General features: G+C 46.4%; 1 protein-coding gene across 1 annotated transcript in view; it reads left to right on the plus strand.

Annotated features, from left to right (window-relative positions):
- Positions 1-20,907, plus strand: part of LOC144096403 (nose resistant to fluoxetine protein 6-like) — a 93,310-nt gene extending 72,403 nt beyond the window's left edge. Inside the window, exons 12-15 of the mRNA XM_077629392.1 lie at positions 5,298-5,418; positions 6,175-6,358; positions 11,765-11,907; positions 18,785-20,907. Of these exons, the coding sequence (XP_077485518.1) occupies positions 5,298-5,418; positions 6,175-6,358; positions 11,765-11,907; positions 18,785-19,162 (826 nt within the window). The 3' untranslated portion in view covers positions 19,163-20,907. The remainder of the gene's footprint in view (positions 1-5,297; positions 5,419-6,174; positions 6,359-11,764; positions 11,908-18,784) is intronic.
- The last annotated feature ends 2,028 nt before the right edge of the window (positions 20,908-22,935 follow it).

The raw sequence follows: 22,935 nt of genomic DNA on the forward strand, positions 1-22,935 counted from the left end.
ACAAAGAGACCTGCGCTATCCGCGCCGTCGCGCCTCCGAGGGCCCGCCTCGACTCAGTGGCATCTAGTTCACGCCTCAACGTACAGGCGTGAGCAGGCTTGCGTCGAAGCGCTCGAGTGGTCCTCTGCAAAAGAATTACGCAGAGAAATTTTGCAGCAGGCACTGCGTTTCACGGCTAGTGCTCACGCCGAAGCGAAGCTGCGTAGAAATAAAAGCAAAGAACGCGCACATTGCCCTAACACGTCCCTTATGTTCGTGCTATGATTTGTTCCGCAGCACACTGCTCCAGCGCTCTAAACCGGCCTCCTCACGAATGTACAAACAAGCACGCTGCTTGCTCGTTTGAAGTGATAGCCACACGCAAAAGCTAGAGCCGTTCAGCTTGCTTTATTGAAACCCAAGCATACGACGGTTAAAAACGAAACCATCGCGAGCCATGCTCTTTCAACTTTATTGAATGATTTCGCAAAGGCCTGTTTGCATAAACAGTGCAACAGTAAACCCGAGATGGGCTCCCATTTTTCTGACTCCCGCCGTGTAACACTCAGCGCTGGCGATCTTGACATCGCTAAATGCGTCCCGGAGGGAAGCAACGGTCGCGTGCGGTTCCGCTGGCACGGCTGGCGTTTGCAGACAGAGGTCGACGATCTCCAGTTTGTCGTACAGCTTCAGCGTTGTACACCGACTAGTACAAAGTATTTAGCTAAACCTAGGCGCTCATCTTCAGTGAAAAAACGTAACTCAATTGTGCAATCAATGAAACGTATTAATGCGCCCAGGCTGAGCCCGGACGGAGTCCTCATTACGGCTGCGACGACTGCGGCGCCTCCTACAGTTCGTGAAAATAGCCATATCCTCCGCGACACGACGCAATGTGGCGTGGTCGTACGTGACCAGCCTGAACGGGAATGAGCAGAAAAGCCAGTGAGTGGGGAAGGAATGAATAGAGGGGCAGGAAAGGGCTTGATTCACCATTTTTGGGTGATATGAGAATTTATAATCAAGGTAGTAAATGTCAAAATATGTTATTCTGTGCGTGGAGAAAAAAAAACGAATCTTAACAACGTAGCGACATCTTTGAAGGCTTTTTGTGTCTTTGTCAATCGGCCCCAAAAGCTGCTAACGCTCGGAAGTGTCTTGGATTGAGCGAATGACTTCTACATTTGTAACAAGGGTGTTGAATCAGAATTTTTTCGGGCTGTGTTCGAGTTCGCGCCTTTCGGATTAAATTCCGGGTTCGGCTACGGCGCGACAATTCATTCTGAATGGAGTGTGTTGAAACAGGTTCAAACGTATTCGGGAATAAAAAATTAACGTAGATGAGGTTTCTAATCAACCCTGTTGTTGCCTAGTTTTCTGTTCTGTGTGACGACGGTATGCAAACTAAGAGGCAATATTTGCTTCATGCGAAATTTTTGTACTTACACTGATTGAAATAACTGTCCGCGGCAAAAAATACATAGATTTGCGACGAGGGCTGCAAGTTAAAATAAACTAAAATATTTGGTTGGCTAACTATGCTCTTCGCATACTCTATAATTGACCGTTTTTTTCCTTCATTTCCCAGTTCAGTTGCCTCCTGCATCTTGCCATCATATAAGAACGGCTTCTGAAACACCTTGTCCCTGATATGATACGGATCAGTCTATTAATTGATAATGTAAGTTGGTAATAAGGGCGCTCGAGTAACAAAACAGTGTGATACGCGCCAGGAGGGTGCACTTGATTTTTCCGAGCAGCTAACAAGGGATACTTTTCCTTTGCACAGGGGCCGAAGTTGGATATGTGGTATTTTTTTCTTTATTGAAGACATTTCGTTACAAAAATTGAGAGTGTATTTCCCTTCGTCTCATTTGTGTGTGGATAGGCACAAATAAGCTTATTTAAAAAAGTACCAAATAAGGGTGCTATAATAATTTGGAATATACCGAATAATGTTACATAATTTTAACTCGCGAGAATTGGAAAGAAAATGTCGTTAACCGAGAAGTAATGAGCAGAAATAGACTACGTATAGCAACAGCGTTGCATCTCACTGCGCATCTTGGTTACGTGTATACGCACTAATTAAGCATTTGCAGAAACCCTGTGGCCTGATCAGTACGTCTCCCCTGTTGAGAGGTTCTTATTATCGTCATTATGTTCAATTTTTACTGAAGATACGTGCGTATATTTAGCTGTGAAGTGAAACAGCGGAAAATAAAGCAAAGAATTGGGCATTTTCTAAATCGACGATAATATCTTCCATGTGCTCCAAAATAAAGCAGCCGGATAGCAGAGAAATACGGAAATTTTTCTCGACATAACAGTGGAAGGACGGGAGAGACATCAACTGGTGCCAGAGAAACTTTCCACTCTATGTATGCAGTACGTGATAACCTCAAGCGTTCCAGAAGCATAGTAATACGCTAACATCATACTATTCTATTTGAAAGAGGATGTTAAATAGTTAAAAAATTATTGATCCATTAGCTTGTCCCTTACTCATAAGCATCTGCTAAAATAATTCCCAATATAACCAGAGAAACTTTATACCCCAATCAGCCAGAACAGGCGGTTTTTCGGAAAGTATACTCGACAATAGGCCATATTCACACTTCATGCAGATATAAAAATGTTCAGAATATAAAAAATTCCTTGCATAGTTTTAAGATATTACAAAAAAAATGTATATTTTAGTCTATCACGCCGTCCAGAAAAGACGCACGCATGAAATGCATTGCGGGAAAGACGTGGCGTATCACGAACGGCTCATAAATGGGGGAAGCCGCACACTCTCTTAGGCCAAATCCTATGGCTGCTGAATATGCCCGTCCATCGGCGGCTTCTGTTCTCCAAGCTAGGCAGTGCGCATGGTGTCTCTTAATGCTTTCGCAACTTCAGGAGCCTCCGCCCTCAGCCATTTTACTTAGCTCGGTCTGACTGCAGAGCAATATAGTCGCGGATTCTACCAATGGTGGTTCTACAGTGTATCTGTGGTCGTGGAGTCTTCCAGTGGTGTATACTACTGACTTCTTTTCCTGAAACAGAAAAAATGCCTTACGATCTGCAGGCACTCATTTTTTAATCAATAGTGATGCTCTGCACACGAGTTATGTTGAACTGAAGTTGCCCTTGGTCGTACACATATCATGCAAACGGAACTGCTGCATTTAGTACGCCGGTATGGAATAAACTAGCCTAGAATCTTATATATAAACATGGCAAATTCAGAACTTTGTTGACCTAAAGCGCGGAGAGGCGAAAGCCTTTAGCGCGGTGTTCCTCCTTGTGTGACTAATGTAAAGTTAAGATGTTGATTAAGTACACAATTCTTTGTGAATCTTAAATGCTGGAGACACTGGAGGACGTTTTGGAGGCATCCGTCTGATTCGACGACTTTCGGCAAATACTCTCCAGCGTCCTTATGCTAGACATTAATTATTGTGGGACTGTAAAATGAAGGAAAAATAAAGTGTCGCTGCCCGTGCCACGAAGTAAGGAGAACTACATACGCGTTCGCAGGAAGTAGCGCAGTCGTTAGACGCTTTTCGCATACCGGAGACGTACTACCGGACACATATACCGGCTTAACGGACCCCTCTTGCGCACGCGCAGTGGCTTCCCCTCACCCCAGCAATGCCACTGCGCATGCGCAAGAGGGGTCCGTTAAGCCGGTATACGTCTCCGGTAGTACGCCTTTGGTATGCTAAAAACGCCTGTCAGCACGCTCGGCCGCGGAACGGTTGGATGGCGGATCCCTTACAAAAATGGACATGGAATCTTTGTTGAGTTTTCATGGGGTTCTTATGGACTCATCAGGATGTCGACAGAAACTCCGGTTCTGTAGAGAGACCTCCATTAAAACCACACGAAGCGTTTGATGCGCTTTTACATCAGAAATTTTGTCCATACAAAGTCGTCAAAGATATTGATGTATTTTTACCACAGAAATTCATCCAATATAAATTCCTGAGATATCTTTCATGTGATCGTTAACAAAAATCCCTCAAATGGATTCATCATATCCTCATCAGACGTTTATTCAGCACGTGCACATCAGACAATCGGCGGCAAATTTTCTGGAAACATTCTACAAAACATCATCACAACTCTTCACCAGAAACTCCTCAGAGGATGCATCATATCCTCATCAGACAATTAGTCAGCACGTGCACATCAGAAAATCGGCGGCAAATTTTCTGGAAACATTCCACAAAATATCATCACAAGTCTTCACCAGAAACTCCTCAGAGGATGCATCATATCCTCATCAGACAATTAGTCAGCACGTGCACATCAGACAATCGGCGGCAAATTTTCTGGAAGGTTTCGACAAGGCCTCCACACAAACATCAACATGAACACCACAGAAATTATGTTTTGTGTGATGCGAATGAGCAATAAAGATTCTGCAGAAACTCCATAATTTTTTTTGTAAGGGATCGAATCCCGCCGTGCACAAGGATTTTTTTTCTTATCGAGTCATCGGTGTGACATGACTCCAGACCGGACAGGGTCGTGGCCGCAAGTATGAGCCATTAAACGCTTTTGCCTTAATTAGGTACCAAATTAATTAACAAGTAGAGAAAGTCAGGTGCAGCCGCAACGCGCCGAAAAAGTGTTTTTGGCACAGAAGTCTCAGAAATGAGCGAAATCGCCATTGGAGTGACAAGTGACAATCGTAGAAAATAGCTTGTTGCGGTGTGCCGTGCGAAGTTTTTACAATGTGGTTTCGAAAAAATAAAGACGGCAGCGTCATGCTGTAGCACACCTTAAAATAATTTAATCTGAAGGGGTGGTACAAATTAATTTCTGTTAGTTCCTTGAAGAACATCCCGGGTATGCTCGAAACTGATAGCATCGTGCAATACGATCTATGACACGTCGCAAAGTACAAAGTTGGGAGAAATGATCGATTCCCTCATGCCCAGTCTCAGAAGGAAACACCCGACCTACGTGTGATGCGCAAACATAAGCACCCCTATTGCGGCAGTACTGGTGAGCCTTACGGTGGACGCCCTTGAAACATACAAGAAGAAAGAGATCTGTAATGAGCATGGCATTGTGTCGCGTGCTATTTTTTATTTAATTTTGTTGTTTCCGTTGTGCTGTCACACTAACGTTTTTTTTTTTCTACTGCCTGCACAGCTTACGCGAAATCGGCGTTCAGGGTAACACAAGTACGTAAAAATATGGTGTGTTATATGCGTATGATTATTTATGGCCTGCTTCATAACGTAGAGAGGTCAGTTGTACGAGGATATATGCGGTGGGCACATGTATGAATATTTATGTTTGTCTCTCATACACTCCAGCACTGTCTCTAATCTGGTGACGTACGTGTACCACAAGCCTTACAACCACATCGGATCGTACTGCGTCGGTGTGTTTCTTGGCTACATCATTGTCAGACATCGGGACATCAAATTAAAGCCGGTAAGTGAATTATACGCTACTTTAAAATAAAGGCCTTGTTGCCAGTGAGCAGCCTTCTACGCTACCGTTGCGCAAATTGGTCATACAAGCTGTTGTTTAAAATATATAGCTATGCGTGACTATCTGAAAATTTATTAATATCAGGGCCTCTATAACACGTCAATATAGAGTCCGCATCGGTCAGGTTATCTGATTGGCATGAAAAAAATAATAAAAAATATAGGCAATTTCCGGCCGTTGTATATGGCTCATAGCCCAGGTTTGACAGCTTGCATGGCGGTCGATAATTCAATGCAACTGTGGCAACCTCCGCCAGAGCCAACATGCCGCGGCGCTTAGGTGTCAACGTAGAACCTGTGCCTGACGTGTTAGTTTCAATAATTTGAATGCGCAGTTATTCCTTTCACTTTGTTGTCCTGAGGAAGGGTTTAAAATGTGGGTGGTTTTTAGCATTGGCAAAGAAATTGCATTGTCGACTAGCCCCAAACGTCCCTCATTCTGTTTTCATACTCTTTTCTCGGGGAGCGTTTAATTTTGCTAAAGGACAGTTTGCTAATTTCGCTAAAGATTATGTGGCACATGTTTTCGCAGCCTTTATTTGTTCTCGGCGCCTTGTGGCGTGCAGGACCTACGCAAAAATTAAGCACCTCTCGAAAGAGAGCTCAGTTCCAGCTTATTTAACAAAGACGTGTTGCACGCGTGTCATTATCCCCCCCCCGCCCCCTCTCTCTCTCCCTGCTGTCGTCCGGAGAACAGCTGACGCAGGTGGTGGGCTGGTGCGCATCCTTCTCAGTGGGCGTGGCCGTGCTCTGGGCAGCGTACCGCTGGAACGCCGAGCTGCCCGGCCCTTCTGTGGCCGCGCTGTATGCCGCCACGCATCGGGTCGCCTGGTGCGTCGCGCTGGCCTGGCTCACCTTCGCCTGCGTCGCGGGTCACGGAGGTGCGCATATGAGCGTCTTCACTCGTTTTGTAGCTGGCGATCTGCCACGTTAAGCCGTCACGTCCAGTCTGACTTGCCAATCTCGCGCGCTTCGCGTACATACTGTTGACACGCTGGCTCACCCAGTTCACAGGCGCATTCAATTCAAAGCCGCTTCTGCTCACGCATGGTTTTCGCCGTTTAAAAGCGAGTATTCCTGAAAACACTGTGCCTGTGATTTATCTGTCCGTTGTTAAGCCAATATTTTGGGGTCAGTTTTTATGCGGCACCGCTTGAACCTACAGGCATCACTGAAAGTACACAGAGAAATCGAATATTATGTATATCAGGTGCAGGCAATAAGACTGAAAGATCAGAAATCAGAATCAGAAATAATATACGGTGATACGTTTCACCAGAAGTGATCCCATACCACTGCATAAAACGTCAAAGGTGCGCTGATTTTGGCAGTTTTGCTCGCCGCACGTCCAACGGTACAGTGCAACGTCTCATCCGTCCAGCGGAGCGAATTGTAAAAACCTATCCATATGACGGAGATTATTAATTAACTCGCTTACTGACTATCCGTAAGCCCCCGGATCTTTTTTAACACTTTTGCTTCCTTACAACTCGGAAAGAACTTCGACCAAAGTTGCTTCGCTGATTTTCATTGAAAGGCGACATCATTTATGGGTTCATCGTATGGATTACAGTGTAATCCAGCCTAAACCGATGCGCGAGGGCTAAAGGTCCAACTACGAGAGCGGGTGCATGCACCCTGCGGCCTTGCCACCCGCCGGAGGTGATGTGGGGCAGGTGACGCCAGACGGCGCATTTGAGGCACCAAGATCAGTCAGCACCTGCTAGCTTCGCGCCCTGCTCGCGTTGTATCGCACACCAGCCAATCGCCTCGCGGGACTCGAGGCGATGGGTGTCGCGCTCGTGTTGCAGACGAAGCTTTCGTTCTTTGGCCTTTTGTCGAGCAGTCTCCTTACGTTTCGTCCGATTTTATCGTCTGGTGACATGTCGAACAGCCTCAAAGTTTGGAAGTACCGCAAGCCATGACTTTACCAACAGCAGAGGCTAAGGACAGTCAGAGAAAACAATAAGCCTGGAAAACAATGCCCACAAAATACGGTCCGTCGTTTCCAACACTCTTGTACAAAATTGATGAATTTATATTTACATTTGCTGAATACTGATCTTTTGTCAAATTGTGATCCTGTTTTATTCACGATGAAAAAAGTAACCCAGACGGAGCATAACATGGCCCTTCTTTTTCGGGCAAAACTCGGCTTCACCCGATTCTTGCAACCCGAGCAGATTTCTGGAAAATCGGGTTAAACCCGATTTCTACCCGCAAGTGTAGTTATCAGGCACTTTATTTTCACTTGGATGATACGAAGACAATAGCGTAAAGTTTCGAACAACCCACCTGTATTTATTCAGCAGAACCTAATATTGTTTGCTTTCTTGTGTTCACGATTCGGTTATGTTGTTCGCGTTTTATTTGTCGCTGATGTGTTCTGGCCTCTGCCTTCAAAAGCGCACTTTTCGAACTCATCTTGGGATTAAGCCGCACTATGAATAACAAGCCTTAAAAGTGGTTATAAACCAACACTTAACTGAATGCCCCGTGATAAGCAAAAGACATCCTTTAGCTTCGTTTGCTTCATTCATCTTTTGCACATGGACATGGTTATGAACGCGACTAAATATTTGCGCTCTCGCTCTACTGTTTGCTAGACGTCCTGGTTAGCTTAGTTAGTAGAGCGACTGCCTCGTACATACGGTGGTCCCGGATTCGAAACCGGTACAAGGGGGAATTTTTCTGTAAGTACAAAGTTTCTATGGAAGCTGTATAGCTTTCCTCTGTAGCCGCATGGCTGCACTTGGGTGGACGCTAATGAGTAATTCAGAATCAGAATCAGTTTATAGGAATAAATTTATGAAGAAGGAGGTCCCGTAGTCAGTGACTGTACTGGGACCTCCTTATTAATCCCTTATTAGTTAAATCTGATGCTGCAAGTTTCTTTGTGTGTCATGTCATTTGATTATGATAGTAATAAGCAAGTATAGTTCTCTTTAGTTCACGAGCGAAAACGAGCTTTAACAATGACATATTTCTACGTGAAAAAATAAGTGGTAAAAACCTGAAATTAATAAATTTTCCTTGAATAACCCAATCTGTACCCGTCTTTGAGCTAAACAAATAGCACCCGAATTTTACCCCCCGAATTCTCGAAAAAAACGCAAAAATGGCCCTAAATTAAATAATAATAGGTAATAGGTTTTAAATAGGTAATAGTTACAGTTTCAAGGCAGCAGGAAAATGGTACTTTCGGCATAATGAAATAAAAAAGAAACTACTAGCGAAAATGATAGGCGCTCAAAAATCATATTCAACGAATTGCAAATGCCACGTAGCCTAAAGACCTGCATATCTAGACAAGGCTTTTATTTACTGCTTATGAAGTGTAAAACAAATACAGTTCGAGCACAACGCGTATACGTTCCGGACCGCATTAGGCCTTCACTCTATTTGCATTGACTTCACTTGAATCGCTTTGGGCTAAGAACAGAGCCGTTTCATTCGGCATAGGCAGTTAATATTGTGCTTCCTATCGATTATAAGTGTTAAAGAGAAGAATGAAAGCGTCGAGCTTCGTGGTCACCGCTTTCATGTTTGTGTGATGTTTTTTAGCATTAAGTAACCACTTCTACGAGCATGTTTTTACGGTTGGGGCAACCATTGGAAATACGCCATCATATGCACGTTTTGTCGGGAGGATGTCTAGTACCTGACAAGGTGATGCATGTGGTCATTACAAAATTGGTGAGTCTGCGGACCGGGAGTCGAACCAGGTACAATCAAGCCGGTATGAAATGCGAACACGCATACAGCGTAGTTTTGCTCTGTGGGTCGTGATATTTCTTTACAACCTCTTTATGAATATGTACTTCGGTAGACCCTTTGCCCCACTAACATGAGTCAGGCTAGCTGTATACAGCAGCTGAAAGCACATAGATTAAATGTTTTTTTTTTGTTGTTGCTCACAGGAGCTGTTCGTGTTTCATTTCTGTCTGACGGTGCGTCATCCACACGAGGTAGCAGTTAGATAATTGCCAAGCGTTCCTCAATTTGGACTGAGACCTGAGTTCTAAACGTCGTAGTGCTATGCATAGCTGTTGCAAATAAATCGGAGATTTCACTGCAAATAAGTACAATAATGAATGGCCTAGCTTTTGGCGTTTCTTTGAAAACCTTCAAATATAGATTTCACCCTGTCGGGCGCACTTTTTGTTAAGTAAATGCGAATCTAGGCTACTGCGCTCTTCTTTAAGCCTTTGTAGAAACTGATAACAGCGTGCGTCGAAAGAACTGAGCCAGAAATAACACTCCACCAACAAAGCTGGCATCAGCAAGAGTAATTGCTGTGACACGGTGGTCAATAGAATGTTTCGTAGGCTCCTGCCGTCGACGCTTGTACCAGAAGTGATGGGATGAAGACCACGAAATGTTTATGCTTGAATAACTGCATAGATGACAGAACTTTCTTCTGTGGAGCACATTCGACCTCAAACAAAAAACAGAGTGGGCTTGGGTAAGACACCTCATGTCTGGTTCGCAAAACTTTTTGTATACGGAGAAAGTTGGCGTCTTGATCGGTCTGCGCCCACCGTTTGCCATTCACGACTGCCGGCATGTCTGTAGCGAAGCCATCGTCCAGTCATGAGAACCTCAGCACCGTACGCGAAACTTCGTGCAACAATGCGCGCAATGCGCCGGAGAGATATCCGGCAGGAAAAAAGTACTTGAAGGAATAGGAACGCTCGAGGTCGTCACCTCCTATGTGTTGTGAGTTTTGTCTGCGCTAACCTCTTTCAACAGAATAGGATACCAGTGGACTATAGGAGAGTCAGAACGAGGTTGATGATGATGATAACTTCCAACGCGGTAAACGTAAGCTGAACTAAAGTTGGGCAGAAAGAGTCGAAGAATATGACGGCGTGAAAAACAACGGGGCTATCTACGGCGATGATAACGGTGGCGATCATTATTGTGGGGTGCGCAGGGAGTACGAAAAAGTCGCAGGCGCGGTATACTGGACAGGTTGCTCAACGGTTAAAATAAAGGAAGCATTAGCCTCCTGTGGAGTGACGAAGACTGCTGTGCATCATTTGTTGGCGCAGGAGCTTTTGCCCTTTCGCTAGGCTGAAATGACCTCTCAGGTCGTTAACCTAAAGCCGGAAGCTTGCAACTTTGAACACTTCTGCTGCGAGGAATGGTCTTGCGCGTCACACCTACTCGTCGCTGGACCCCAGCAGTCGCTGTGAAGTGACGAACAGTGGCTAGCAAGCCGTTGCTTTACGCCCTTGATTACGTCGGGTCATTACTTTTCTACCTGTTTGCTGTGAACGTTGGCTGAACCACATTTTACACATCAGCACATTGAATGCTCAAATGTGCTTGCCGCTGCTCCAGGAAATTTCGTGCGCTTGTTAAGAGAAATAACAGAGAAAGTGGCTGTTTTTTTACTGATCTGTGTGCTCTGGGTGACTATAGTGTTTTCTACGAGAATTGGTTTCAGAGGACTGCTATGAGAGGCTATGATTTCACTTTGAACTTTGGCCCTGGGATAGTAAGGCGAATAGAAAGTGCGATTCTATTGGAGCCAACTCTGACACCTTCTAGAAAACACAATGCGGAGACTGTGAATGGGCGCATAATTAAAAGGAAACACACAAACGCATTCCCATGCTGAAAAAAAAGCGAGAAAAATAACGTGTTGTATTAAAGTACAAGCAGACGGATTTACATACTGAGTATAATAATGGAGTTCTTGGCTTCGGTAGGGAGATCTTCTGCTGAAGGACTTTTGCTAATGCGGGGCGCATTAGGCAGCACTTTGTTTCTTTTTTTTCAGTGAATATGCGCCTATTGTGTCACGCAGTTTATCGCCGAAACAGGACGCTTAAAATGTCCTTTAGCGATTCTACCTGAAGGCCTTACATAGTTATGTTTTTTTTTTCATTTATATTCCTCTTTTAAATTTGCACACTGCCCATTTGATCTCTTATGATATTCTTTTTTTGTTCCATTCAGTGTGATGTACGAGTTTTCTGAGTATCTTACCTTACCGCTCCCACTTAAATATACGAAACCTATAGTTATTTTCACTTTTTCTGACTGTTCATTGTAACCACCACTGGAACTGCAGTTTGACAACAGTTAGCGTTGCGGTAGGCTTCAAACTCGGAAACTTCGGAAGGAGGAAAACACCGTCTGGTGCGAAGGCCTCAAATGTTCGTAAAATAAAAAAAGAAAAGACCTTAGAACGTTCAGAGAACCCGGAAGGGAAACGAACAATAACGAGCTGGGTCAAAGTTCGTGTCTCAAGCGACAGCTGCGCGCGTCCTACGCAGGCTTCCTGGATTCACTGCTGTCGTGGCCGCCGTTCAACGCGCTGGGAAACCTGGCCTACATGGCGTACCTGATGCACCCGTTGGTCATCCTCTACCACTACAGCAGGACGCGGGACCTCCTGTACTACAGCCAGTACGAGAAGGTACAACGCACTGAGCACCGTTGCGCACGATGGGAGAAACGCGCTCATGCTTGCAGCTACTACTGCCGGGCCTTGTAGGTGCACTGAATCATTGGTCGGGAATAAATATGCTTTGTCTCGCACTTAGTTGCCAATAGAGGGAGGAGCATACAGCAGGCACCGCCAGGTAAGGGGTCGAACTAAAGCATCTGCCATGCGAAAGCAGTTCGTGCTTTTAGGTAGCTCCTATCACTTGGAAAATTTTTATTTTTCTCTATACGTTAGCTCAAGTTCCCGTCAGTCGCACAACGTTGTAACGCGAAAACACCTTTGATATACCTCTGTGGCAACCAATTGTGAGGAAGTGCATAACTGCACGACGAGGGATTTAGATACTAGCAACCAAATTTCATTGATGTTTCTACACTTACGCCCTAGTTTAGCACGCTTCACGCTGATTGCAGATGTATTTCTGACTAATCGAGCTTTAGGGCTGACGTCCGTTACAGCGCGCGCTCGTGATGCGGAAAGCTAGAAATTTGTTGTCGCGGCAGAGGGGCTCCAGCCGCGTGCTTGTCTTCTTGCCGTTGCCGTTTGTTTCTGAGTTTCTGACGCCGCCGGGGCACTCGCAACACTGCATCTCCAGTTTTCTTCCTGCGCTCGTCTCGCGATCTTCTTCCCTGTTGTATTTGTCGCGTGTGGCCCCTGAACCCAAAATTCCGGCCGCTGCGGCTACGTTTCGATATAGGTAAGGCGACATACAAAAACGTCCGTGTGCTGTGGGATGTCTTTGTACGTTAAAGAACTCCAAGTGGTAGAAATTTATCCGGAACATTCCACTACGACTTCCCTCATAGCCTGAGTGGCCTTAGGGCGTTAGACCCCGTAAACCATAAAGCCTAGTGTGCGAGTAAAGCAGTCCACGAAATACAGTAACGACGTCGCTGAGAAAGGAATTAAGGCTCTTCCTGAACGCGGTGCCGATTCTTACTTTCTTAGCGGAATCCTCGCATGTTCTTTTTAACTGTCGTCGAAAGCAGCCGCGATAAGGAACACTGGCGTGCACACCTCACCCACTTGATCTCAGATGAGTGCAACATACTAATTCCACTGAGAAGCCACGACTTCCACCAGTTTGCCTTCCCATTCGCTAGCAGGTTAACCACGCAGGTTTAGAACCCGTCGCCTCAAGCTCGCAGCTTCCGCTCCACTGCTAACAAGTGGTGAGACAGAGTGTATACATAGCGCTCGCTCTACGAAATTGCTGAACTCGGAATGGACTGCATGGAAGGTAATCGCGCGCTTCCTGACCACGTGCCTTGTGTTTACGCGAGCACTTTTTACTATTACCCTCACCTCGCATCGTCGTGGTTTCCGCGTCTTCGCACGCGCGTGTCGTTTCCGCTGCTGGTAATTTTTTTTCGCTGTTTCACTCTCGGGAATTCGAATGCTGACCCCACGCGCGTGAGCCGACACAAAGGTGACTTTTTTTTCCCCGGAAGTGGCGGATCGTAGAATGAATTCTACGACATAAGGTGTATTCAGTTCCCCTTACTGCATAGTGCGGCTCATCCGCCCATACCAGGACGACCGCCCACCTCCCCGTGCGCTCGCACTGGTATTGATAAGTGACACGCGGAAAAACGTCTATAGGAAAGCAATCGAGAGTGCCAGCCACACCTGCTAGTCGCGAAACGAGAGGTGTTTGGTAGCAAATCAGTTCTCGCGACGCTTTCGTCGTTCCTTTGCTGTCTCATTGGCCGCTAGTGACGTCCAAAGTGCCAAAATGAACGTGTTGCGTAGAAGCCGCTAGCCTCCGCTTAACAGCAGCGACTTTGGCACTAAAGCCGCCTTCGGTTCCCCTTGCTGTGCTGGAATGCAAGCGGTACAGGCAGAGAAGCGGTACCATACGGTAGCGTCGTTACAAATCCAGTGTAAACAATGATATAGGTATACCGCGCTGTATTTTAGATCACGTAAGAACGCCTAGTTTAGATGCAAGAACAGCGTTATGACAACGCCTTCAAACGCTCATATTTTACGTGTTCTTTACCGCTTGGATGTCTTTGCGTTAAAAGTAAAGCCTCACATTTGCCGAAAAAAGTTCGAAGCACTCCAGTATGGCGTGGCTGGGGGGAAAAAAAAGAGATTGAAGAAAACTAATAAGCTTTGTACCTCGCGAGATACGTGAGCCTGCGAAGAACAACGGCCTGGAAATGCTGGCTTTCGTGTACGATGACATTCCTCCAAAACGTTGACGAGAACATGGAAGCGCTTGGCGAGCGCCGCTTGTACACGTGTCTCTCGAACGTGGTATGAGATACCCGCGAGGGTACCCGCATACGCAGCTCGAGCCTGGCCGCGGTTACGAGCTGCGATCCAGTCCGTCTTGCCAGTGGTAATGCCTGAAAATAAAAATGCTGAAAACGCATTTTCTGTGATGACAGTTGTGGGTGGGTGACATAGTATCCAGGATAGAAACGGCCCAAGTGGTGGCGCGCAGGCGCCATCTTTAAGGGTCCCCGTACCCAGAAATTCTGGACAAGCGGATTTTTCAACGGGTAATTGTTTATGAACGCAGTTTTCTCATATGACGTAAGATTTTACTTTAAAAATTTATATATCCGCTGATCTCTCCTCGGTAGCCTTGCATTCTTTCGCTATTAACGTTTTTGCTATCGTCAAATGCGTTCTCCGTTGGTTTTCTGTGGCACTCTTAACTACTCGATGCTTGCGATGGACAAACTTTAAAAGAAAGATTTTGCTACGCATCAGAAGAGTGACCATTACCTTCGATATTTACATACAGTACCTTACAATATTCCTCAGTTGCCTCATAATTAAAATCGATGTCCAAGAATGGTGGACAAGTGACCATCCCCTAGTCGAAAATGTAGTATACCCCTACGCCATACTGTAACAGCGCGCAAGACGGCAGACCAAGAAAGAGGCAAGACTACGCAGCTCTGACTAACAATTGAATCATTTATTTAAAAAGACCTGTTTTTCATCGAGCTGTCTAGCAATATGGATAACGAAAGCAGCAGCAGGTGAAATATTCGTCATGAAGTGGCTTTGTAGCCATGCAGGGGAAGGGTAGCGTGTAAAATTTCTTTTTCCTGGGGTAAGACATGCATATATGGCAAACTGGGCGTTGAGTGAATACACGCCTGAAAGAACACCTGGATTCCCTGGGCGAGCCACCTAGTTACAATGTCATTCTTCACTTCCGGGACCGCAGTTGTTGTCAACCAGATTTATAAGGCGCGAGGATACTATGCAGAAAACGAAACCAAGCATCGCGGGAAGTGGTAGATTGTACTATTTATCCTGGAATACGAGGAAGCGTGTGTGGCAAAGGCTTCCGTGAACCAGCCTAAAAATGAGATAGTGTTCCTGCGATATGTGCTGGCAAGACATAACTGATTGACTCCGGCTGTGCATTGTGCCATCTTCACCTCTTGATTTGCTCCTAGGGATGGGGTACGGGCAAATGCCACGCTGGTATCTGTTGAAACATTTTACTGTCATCTTTTTAACTTCCGAATGTATTGGCTGTTCACGCTCCCTCTGATTTGCAACCTACGAAAACAGCTCTTCTTAATAAAGGATTCCGATGTTAGTCAGCGCTGTGTTGTCTTGCTTCTTACTTGGTCTGTCGTCTTTGCTCTGTTACAGTATGGGAAATTCAAGCAAGCTCGTCCAGCTTTTTGTCCAACAGATGTACGCCCTAGTGGTTGAGAGGTATTGTCCCAAGAGGGGGAGAAGGAGGTAAACATTATTGAAGAAGAGGTTTCAGGTTCGGGTTGGGCCGGTCTTCCCCTCCCCGCGGTGCGGTGGGCTCCTCTTCTAGACCAAACACCAGGTGGTCGACCGACGGTGTCGTTCGGCGACCTCTTCGGCCCGCTCCGTGACTCGGAGTTGAACCTCCGGGTCCGAGCTGAGCAGCGCAGTGTCCCAATGGGACCGGGTAGAGCGTTGCAGACTCTTCGACGGCTTACATGACAGTATAGTTAGATGACATGAGTAAAGGATGTGTGGTGTGTCTGCCTTATGGTGTCCACAGAGCTAGAGAACAGACGGGGCTGAACTGCTCTGGGAACCATATGGAGTACATGTATGGAATAAAGAAAGTGCCCATTCAGAGCTACCGCCAACTGAGTTGTTGTGTTTTACATAGAGATGTACGGGGCTCTGGGATGATTGGTCTTTCTTCTTGAACGAGCGGCCGCTAATTTTTTTTTTTTAATTACGTCATGTCCCTCACCTTCCGTTGCCTCTGCGATACTTTACTGCGCTAGCAGCAGCAGTGTCAGTTCGCAAAAATCCGTTGTTGGCGTTCCTGTGAAACCTTGGAGAGGGTGGAGAGGACGAAACTGGAGAGAGTGATAGAAGAGATGAGGAAAGAGTGTACAGGTGGAAAGCGGAATGGAGAATGGGAAGAGGAGAAAAGCGGAGAGGGTCAAGTTGACAGGACGAAAGTGGAAAGGATGTGATTCGAGAGTGGGAGCCCTGCTAGCCAACACCCTCTGGAGTATAGCACACACCCTGCCGCATCAATTGAATGATTGAATGAAGCAGCGAGACAGATACGCTGCTTTCGAGACAACAGATTTCGTTTCAAACTACTGTTATCGACTTTATACACACGTTTGGCAACTTAACTTTTCTGGTGGCTGATTTCTTCTGATAATGCGTCCGATATTTCGGCTTCGATTACATGGCTGAGAGCCAGCATTTATTCTTCTTAATATTCAAGGTCATCCGTAATGAAATATCCACGGGAGAAAAAAAATACATTTGCTGTAGGTTATCCGTCTAATGCGCTGATAGGGCGTGTCTAGTACTACGAAAACTCTCTCAATTTATCAGTATCAGTACCCTAATTGCCAGTGTATTATAGAGGGAAGTTAACGGGTAAGGAAACAAATACGTAAATAAAAAAACTGATCAGAACAAGTAACATAATAATGAACAAATCTTGCTCGTCACGTTTGGCGGAAGCAGTGGGACGTTTAGCTCTAAATGCTATAGCACCAGCTTCACCTAGGGGGGTTTCCTCCAAACACATCGGACTAGTACCGTGTTAATGTGCCGCTACATAAACATACAAACCACTTCGATTTGTTGGATCGTCGCTTCGCACTTAGTGGAACCGGCAAGGATAACCGATGTGCCACTTTATCAATTTTTCAATCACAAGCACACCGGCACCCTTACACCGGCATCTATCTGCTCCTGCATATTCTCTTCTGGTCAAGCTCCGCACCTTTTACGCCATGTGTCCATCTCCTGTGAAAAGGTTCTTTTTGCGGACTAACGCTATTCGAAGGGAAACCAAGAAAACGTCTTTACAAGAGTGCTCGCATGACTATTTCTCTGCAGCAATCTCGCGCACGATAGTTTTCAGCAGTAGCTGCAACTTGGTCCCGGCGAACAAGGCGATTCGTTATAAGCGACGCAGGAACAGCAGCTCGAGGAAAACTTTACACCTCTTAGCGCACTGGAGCGTATCCGCGGTGTGCATGCAATACGGCAACGAAGCGCATCATGCATTCGGCGCTGAATGCATGCCGCGAAATGCGGAGCCTCGTCTCCCCTATCTGGGCGAAGCCGCGCTGCTTGGGCGTAGAGCTGCGCTGCTGTTTGACTGTAAGCGCATGCATGTTTCGTGATTCGATAAACATTCCCACGGTTCCGTTCTGTAGGATCTGACTGCTGTGTCTTTCCTCTTCCTCTGCCGGTCTCCTCATCGCCTTGGTCACGAACAGAGCGTACGCTTCAAGAATCCGCCCGGCGTGGGGCCGCGGAAAGGAGCAAGCACGACACTTCGGAGCGAACAGACCTCTCGCTCACGCTACTCGCGAGGGAAGGAATGCCGCCACGCTTCCTTTAGGGTAAGGCACTCGGAAGCGTGCCATTGCCATCAGGAAAGAAAAAAGCGCGTCACGTTAGCAACGTTATTCGGACGCGCTACATGCGAAAGCCGTGGTTATTTGAGTAACGTCAGGGAGCAGAATTTTTTTTTAATTGAAATTATCCACTGTTTATGGGTAGGCACGTTTGGTCTAATTCATCCGTGTGACCGCAGGTCGTTGCTTAATTTCCACTTTTCTTTCTTTACTGAGTCTCAGTGGCGCAAGAAGCTGCCCATACAAGCCAGCACAGTGAGCTTGCGCACTAGACGCGGAGCTACGATAAGTAGCAAGTGGTAAGCCAAGCTATACGCAGTTTCTTCTGGAGTGGTTCATAACTGAAGTATAGATAGCTGGGCTAGTTTAAAATATATTGTCATTTTAGCGCAAACACAAAGTGCACACGGAAGGACTGCCATAGGGCAAGCGCTGTTTTTTATCTTTGCTCGTTCTGCGGTAATTTTTCCTGCATGCACTTGTCTGATAGCAGTGAGTTCGCCTAAAATGTCCCGACACGGTCAGTAGCCCGCTTAGCCATACGTTCAGAGTACTCCGACTAGGCGGCAGCATTGCGGGAAGCGAAGCTTCGATACTTTTCATACGTTGGCACTCTTCTAATGACAACGCTGAAAACGCAAAACCGAGACAAAGCAAAGAGCCCTGCTGTGTTCCCGTCCGAAGTTTTCTGGAAAATAAAGGTAACCTGACGCCACCAGCGCGTGCCTGTACACAGCCAGGGATCTGCTTAATGCGGGAAACCGCGCCCATATTTACCTCGGTACGTTTTCACTGCGCTCCCTCGTTCGCGGCGTTACGGCGGCGCACGCTCTCTAAAGGCACCTGAAAGCCAACTGGAATGAACGACGAATGAAGCCATGCGGCCACCCTCTCCGTATACTGATGCGACACGTTGGTCGGTTCTCTTCCGACGCGTGCGTAGCTGCCGCTCTCTCGACCACTTTCTGTTGCTCTGCTTGGTGCAGGTGTACGCCTTCTGTGGCCACTTCCTCATCACGCTGCTGCTGTCGACGTTCTTCTACGTGGTCGTCGAGATGCCGTTCGCCCGGCTAGGCGGCATGCTGCTGCGGACTCGCCTCTTCCGCAAGCCGTCCCGCCGCGCCGCCGGTGTCAGCGCCGGAAGCGCCGAGAGCGGCGCGCGGAGGAAGCCGGCGTTCGCCATCGTGGCTGGCATCACGCGTGGCGTGGCGCCGCTCGCCTTCATCAAAGCCAGGGCGGGTGCCCACGGCACCGCCAAACGCAGCAGCTCCGCCCAGACCGCCGCCGAGCTGAGCACCAGCGGCGACGGTGGCAGGCCAACCAATGGCCGCTTCAGGAAGACCGGAGACTCGAGTCACCTATGACGAGGGTTCGACACCGAAGTCGCCCAGCACCGCGTCCGCACGACGTTCTTCGCCACGCGCGCTGGATTACCAGCTTCTGTGACAGTCTTGTCACTGGCTGCAGTGCGCACATATGCTTTTGGCAAATGGGGCTGGCGGCGGGCGCACCAGACCCCGCCAGGGCGCGAAGGTATCGTCACCGCCTTAGTTTCTCTAATAGTAAGCAGCGGACGCTAGAAGTGCTCGTTACTCTCAGCCTTCGAGTGCGAGTTAATCTAAGTTTTCGAAATGAAAATTTCGCTAAGCGAAAGAGCTGGTTAATAGAATGAAACTTCTAAAAGGTGGGGACGGGTCAACCAGAAACGTCAAACAATAATTTGGCGGAGGGCCACGGGACGTGAATTTGGGACTCGGAATTTGGCTCCGAAATCATCATTGTGACTTCTGGAAAAAAGCAAGTGGAGTGGTGTCTTTTTGTTTTTGATAAACACATTGCGGCATATTACCTAGGGGCATTTCTTAGCACACGTGCCCTGCATCCTGCTTTTTGTTGGCAAGCTGTGCAACGTCAACCACGACCATCTCTTTTCTTTGTGTCTTTACTGCTGTTTTCTGTGGTCGCAGCGAAATTTAGAGCGGCAGTGTATTGTAGTTCTAGCGTCGCTGCAAAAAAAAAGCAAAGTATATAAACTAGTGTAGAGACCATCCACAACCGTTTTGTGAAATTTTACAAGCCCGCATTATTAAATAATTGTACGACCCGCTAGCACTGGCTGTAGGTTACACGCGCCTATTTGGCACAGATGAACAGGCTCCTGTCGATTAATCACTTTGGGCACTGGTACATATTTGAACTTTAGAAAACGTCGACACTAAGTATTAATATCGCGAAAATTAGCATACAGATAATGTTTTTATGCGCCCTTGCTCGACAACTTCTGCTGTGGCCTCGTCACCTGCAGGACATAATTCTTCGATGCAGTGCGACAGAAGGCTGTATAAGTTTCGAAACTTTTTTTTTCTTATTTGGGAAGCCGTTGAGCGGTAACCTTTGCGTCCGAGCGCAACCAGCAGCGTATATGTTGCCATCTGGTCTGTTTGGAAAACTGCAGTCGTTTCACTGCACGCCGCAAGTGATTGCAGTGGACATTTGATGCCGGTGCCTTTGACGCTAACTGCAACACAGGGTCTTAATGTTTCTTTAGGAATTCGATGAAGTCGTTTCACCGCCATTTATCGTCAACGTGGTGCTTTTGTGTATGCTTAGTCCATTTTGTGTCTAATGAACGTTGTTTCTCGAGTGGAGGAATGTATGTAGGTGAGTTCTCGTATTTCCGAGTGGATTAATGTATACACGCCGGAGCGTTCTCGTGTTTCAGGTAACATGACCCACGCTCAATAATACCAGCTCAATAACATTTCCTCACTAATGACTTCACTATACAATGAGCATCTTTCTACGAGACAGGATATTGTGTGGAAAAGAAAATAATAGCCTTTTTTTCTTCTTTCTTCGCTCTAGATGTATCCTGCTGCACATATATGTGTCCGCTTAATTAACACAGATCGTTTCAAGAAAATTTAGTCAACAGTAATTTGACGCCATTATCTGATGATGTAATAATGAGACGCTGACATGAGCATGGGCAATGCATGAAATGAAGAGGCTTTTGCAGGAATGTGGTTCTGTGGTGGGTTTTCTTTCGTTAGAAACGAATAATGCTTGTTTTGTATGCGTCTTCAAGTTAATAAATGTTTTGTTCTCCAGCTTTGACTTATTACTTAGTTCCCTGTGTCTTATCGTGTGATTTTTTTTAGAGCCACAGTGTGTACTTTTTTAGAAGTGCACATTATAGTAATCACACTTTTATGCATTCAGTTATAGCTCCACGGTGAATTTAGTGTCCAGAACAATGGCCAATCACGTTTTACAAGGCTGTCTAAGGTCGCCCTTCAGAAGAATGTTCATTAACGCGTCTGCTTAATTGTCTTTACGTGCTGACAGTACATTAAAACGAGGCCGCTGACGGATTGTCCTGCCATCTAAGAACCCTCTGGTCCTTCTGTGCCGTCGCAGTGAAAAATACGTGCACCGGAGGTCGTCAAGTTTGCGAGTCGCACCTAGTTCTACTCATATCCAGAGAGTTTCACACCATCAAGCTGGCACTAGCACTCGCACGGCATTCATTCTACGCATTAGTAATCGTCGTTGAGACGACAGTGGTGTCATTCGTGAAAGCACTACAGAGAAACGGCAGGAGACTCCTCTTGTGCTAGCGGTCAAATAAACCATTACTAAAGCGATGCCCTGCAGCGATGCAGTGTTTTGTAACTAGCTGAAGAATAAACTACGTACCACAAGCGTATGAGTTCACAAAAGCGAGCTGAGGAGATAGCTGGTACTGACACACATCGCCCTTGTGTGTATCGTACATTTTGGGTCAGCCTTTGTCCCTGTGCATTGCGTTGTGTTCTAGCGACGTGTGAGTGTTTATGCAAAAGATATACGCTGGTTTCAGCCGGTGGCGTTTAGCTTCTGGCCGTTGGAAGAAATTCTGAGACGTTTCTCCTTTGTTGTTCTACGGCGTAGAATTGCTGAAAAGCACTACATACATAACAGTATTTAGCAGAATAACCGGCGAACAAATTTTCCACTGCCTCTAAAAGCAACTATGGATCGGCATTGTTTCTGAGAGTCCTTACATTTCCGGGGCACAAAATGAACCCTAATTTATTAAACGAAACGGGAATGCGGGTTTGTTCTATAAACCCCATCATAGCGTGTCGTGTACGTCTTCCTGTAAGCTGCTGATGTTTTTAGCATGTCTTGTTGAAGTGACGCGAATTTCGGGAGCAGCACAAGCTGAGCACACTGACAAAACTGTCAATCATCGTTGAAATAGTCCAGAGTATAATTTCAGCTCGCTGTAAATGACGAGAAAATTCCGCTGGTGTACTTACGTCTTGCTTTCTTTGAGCCACGCGCAGTGACTCATACATGACAAAAATTCTGGACGAGCGCATTTTTTTAATGGGAATTTGTTTATGAGCGCAATATTTTTGTATATCGCAAGACCGCTCCAAAGCAATCAATATATCTGCAGAACCTGCTTCGGGAAGCTTGCAGTTTTCTGCTATTTATTGTCAAAAAAGCACATCAGTGGTTTTCTATAGCAGTCGTAACAATATTACACTTGGTGCTAGCGTAGGAGAAAGTTTAAAAGCAAGATTTTACTACGCATCAGAAGATTAGACCATTCCCATCAATATGTTTATAACAGTAGCTTAACTTGGCCGAGGCGCTCTCAATCGGCCCTTTGTTCCCCAAGGACTTAGCTGTCCTAGGATTTAGCTGCTTGCAGCTCATTAGACTTTTAGAAAAAAACACCTATGCACGTTGCGGTTCAGTATGTTAGGGGACAAGCAGATAGCATTCGAGCTTAAATTGCTGTCCAAGCTCAAATGTTCGTATTCGTTCAGTAGTTATTTTTCTACTGGCGAATCAGCTCGTCAAACATTTTGGTTGGAAGCACAAAGAGCATCTTGGCTTTCAACTATGACCTTGTGTCCCCGATATGTTGAGCTGTACTCTTCTCCCAACCACCCGCACTTACCTCAGCCTGACAGGGACAACCAGTTGCGGTCGTGTTGTGGTTTACTATATTTTATCGCGCTTTGTGGCTAGAGCTACACTGGGCTACCAGTCGAGCATTTTGCGGGGGCCGGGAGAGACCAGTTGTGTGCATGCGCCATTACCATGGCAACCAGAGAGGATCAGCGGGTCAGGCATGCGT

This window comes from Amblyomma americanum, chromosome 1, assembly GCF_052857255.1.
Source record: "Amblyomma americanum isolate KBUSLIRL-KWMA chromosome 1, ASM5285725v1, whole genome shotgun sequence".
Lineage (NCBI taxonomy): Eukaryota > Metazoa > Arthropoda > Arachnida > Ixodida > Ixodidae > Amblyomma > Amblyomma americanum.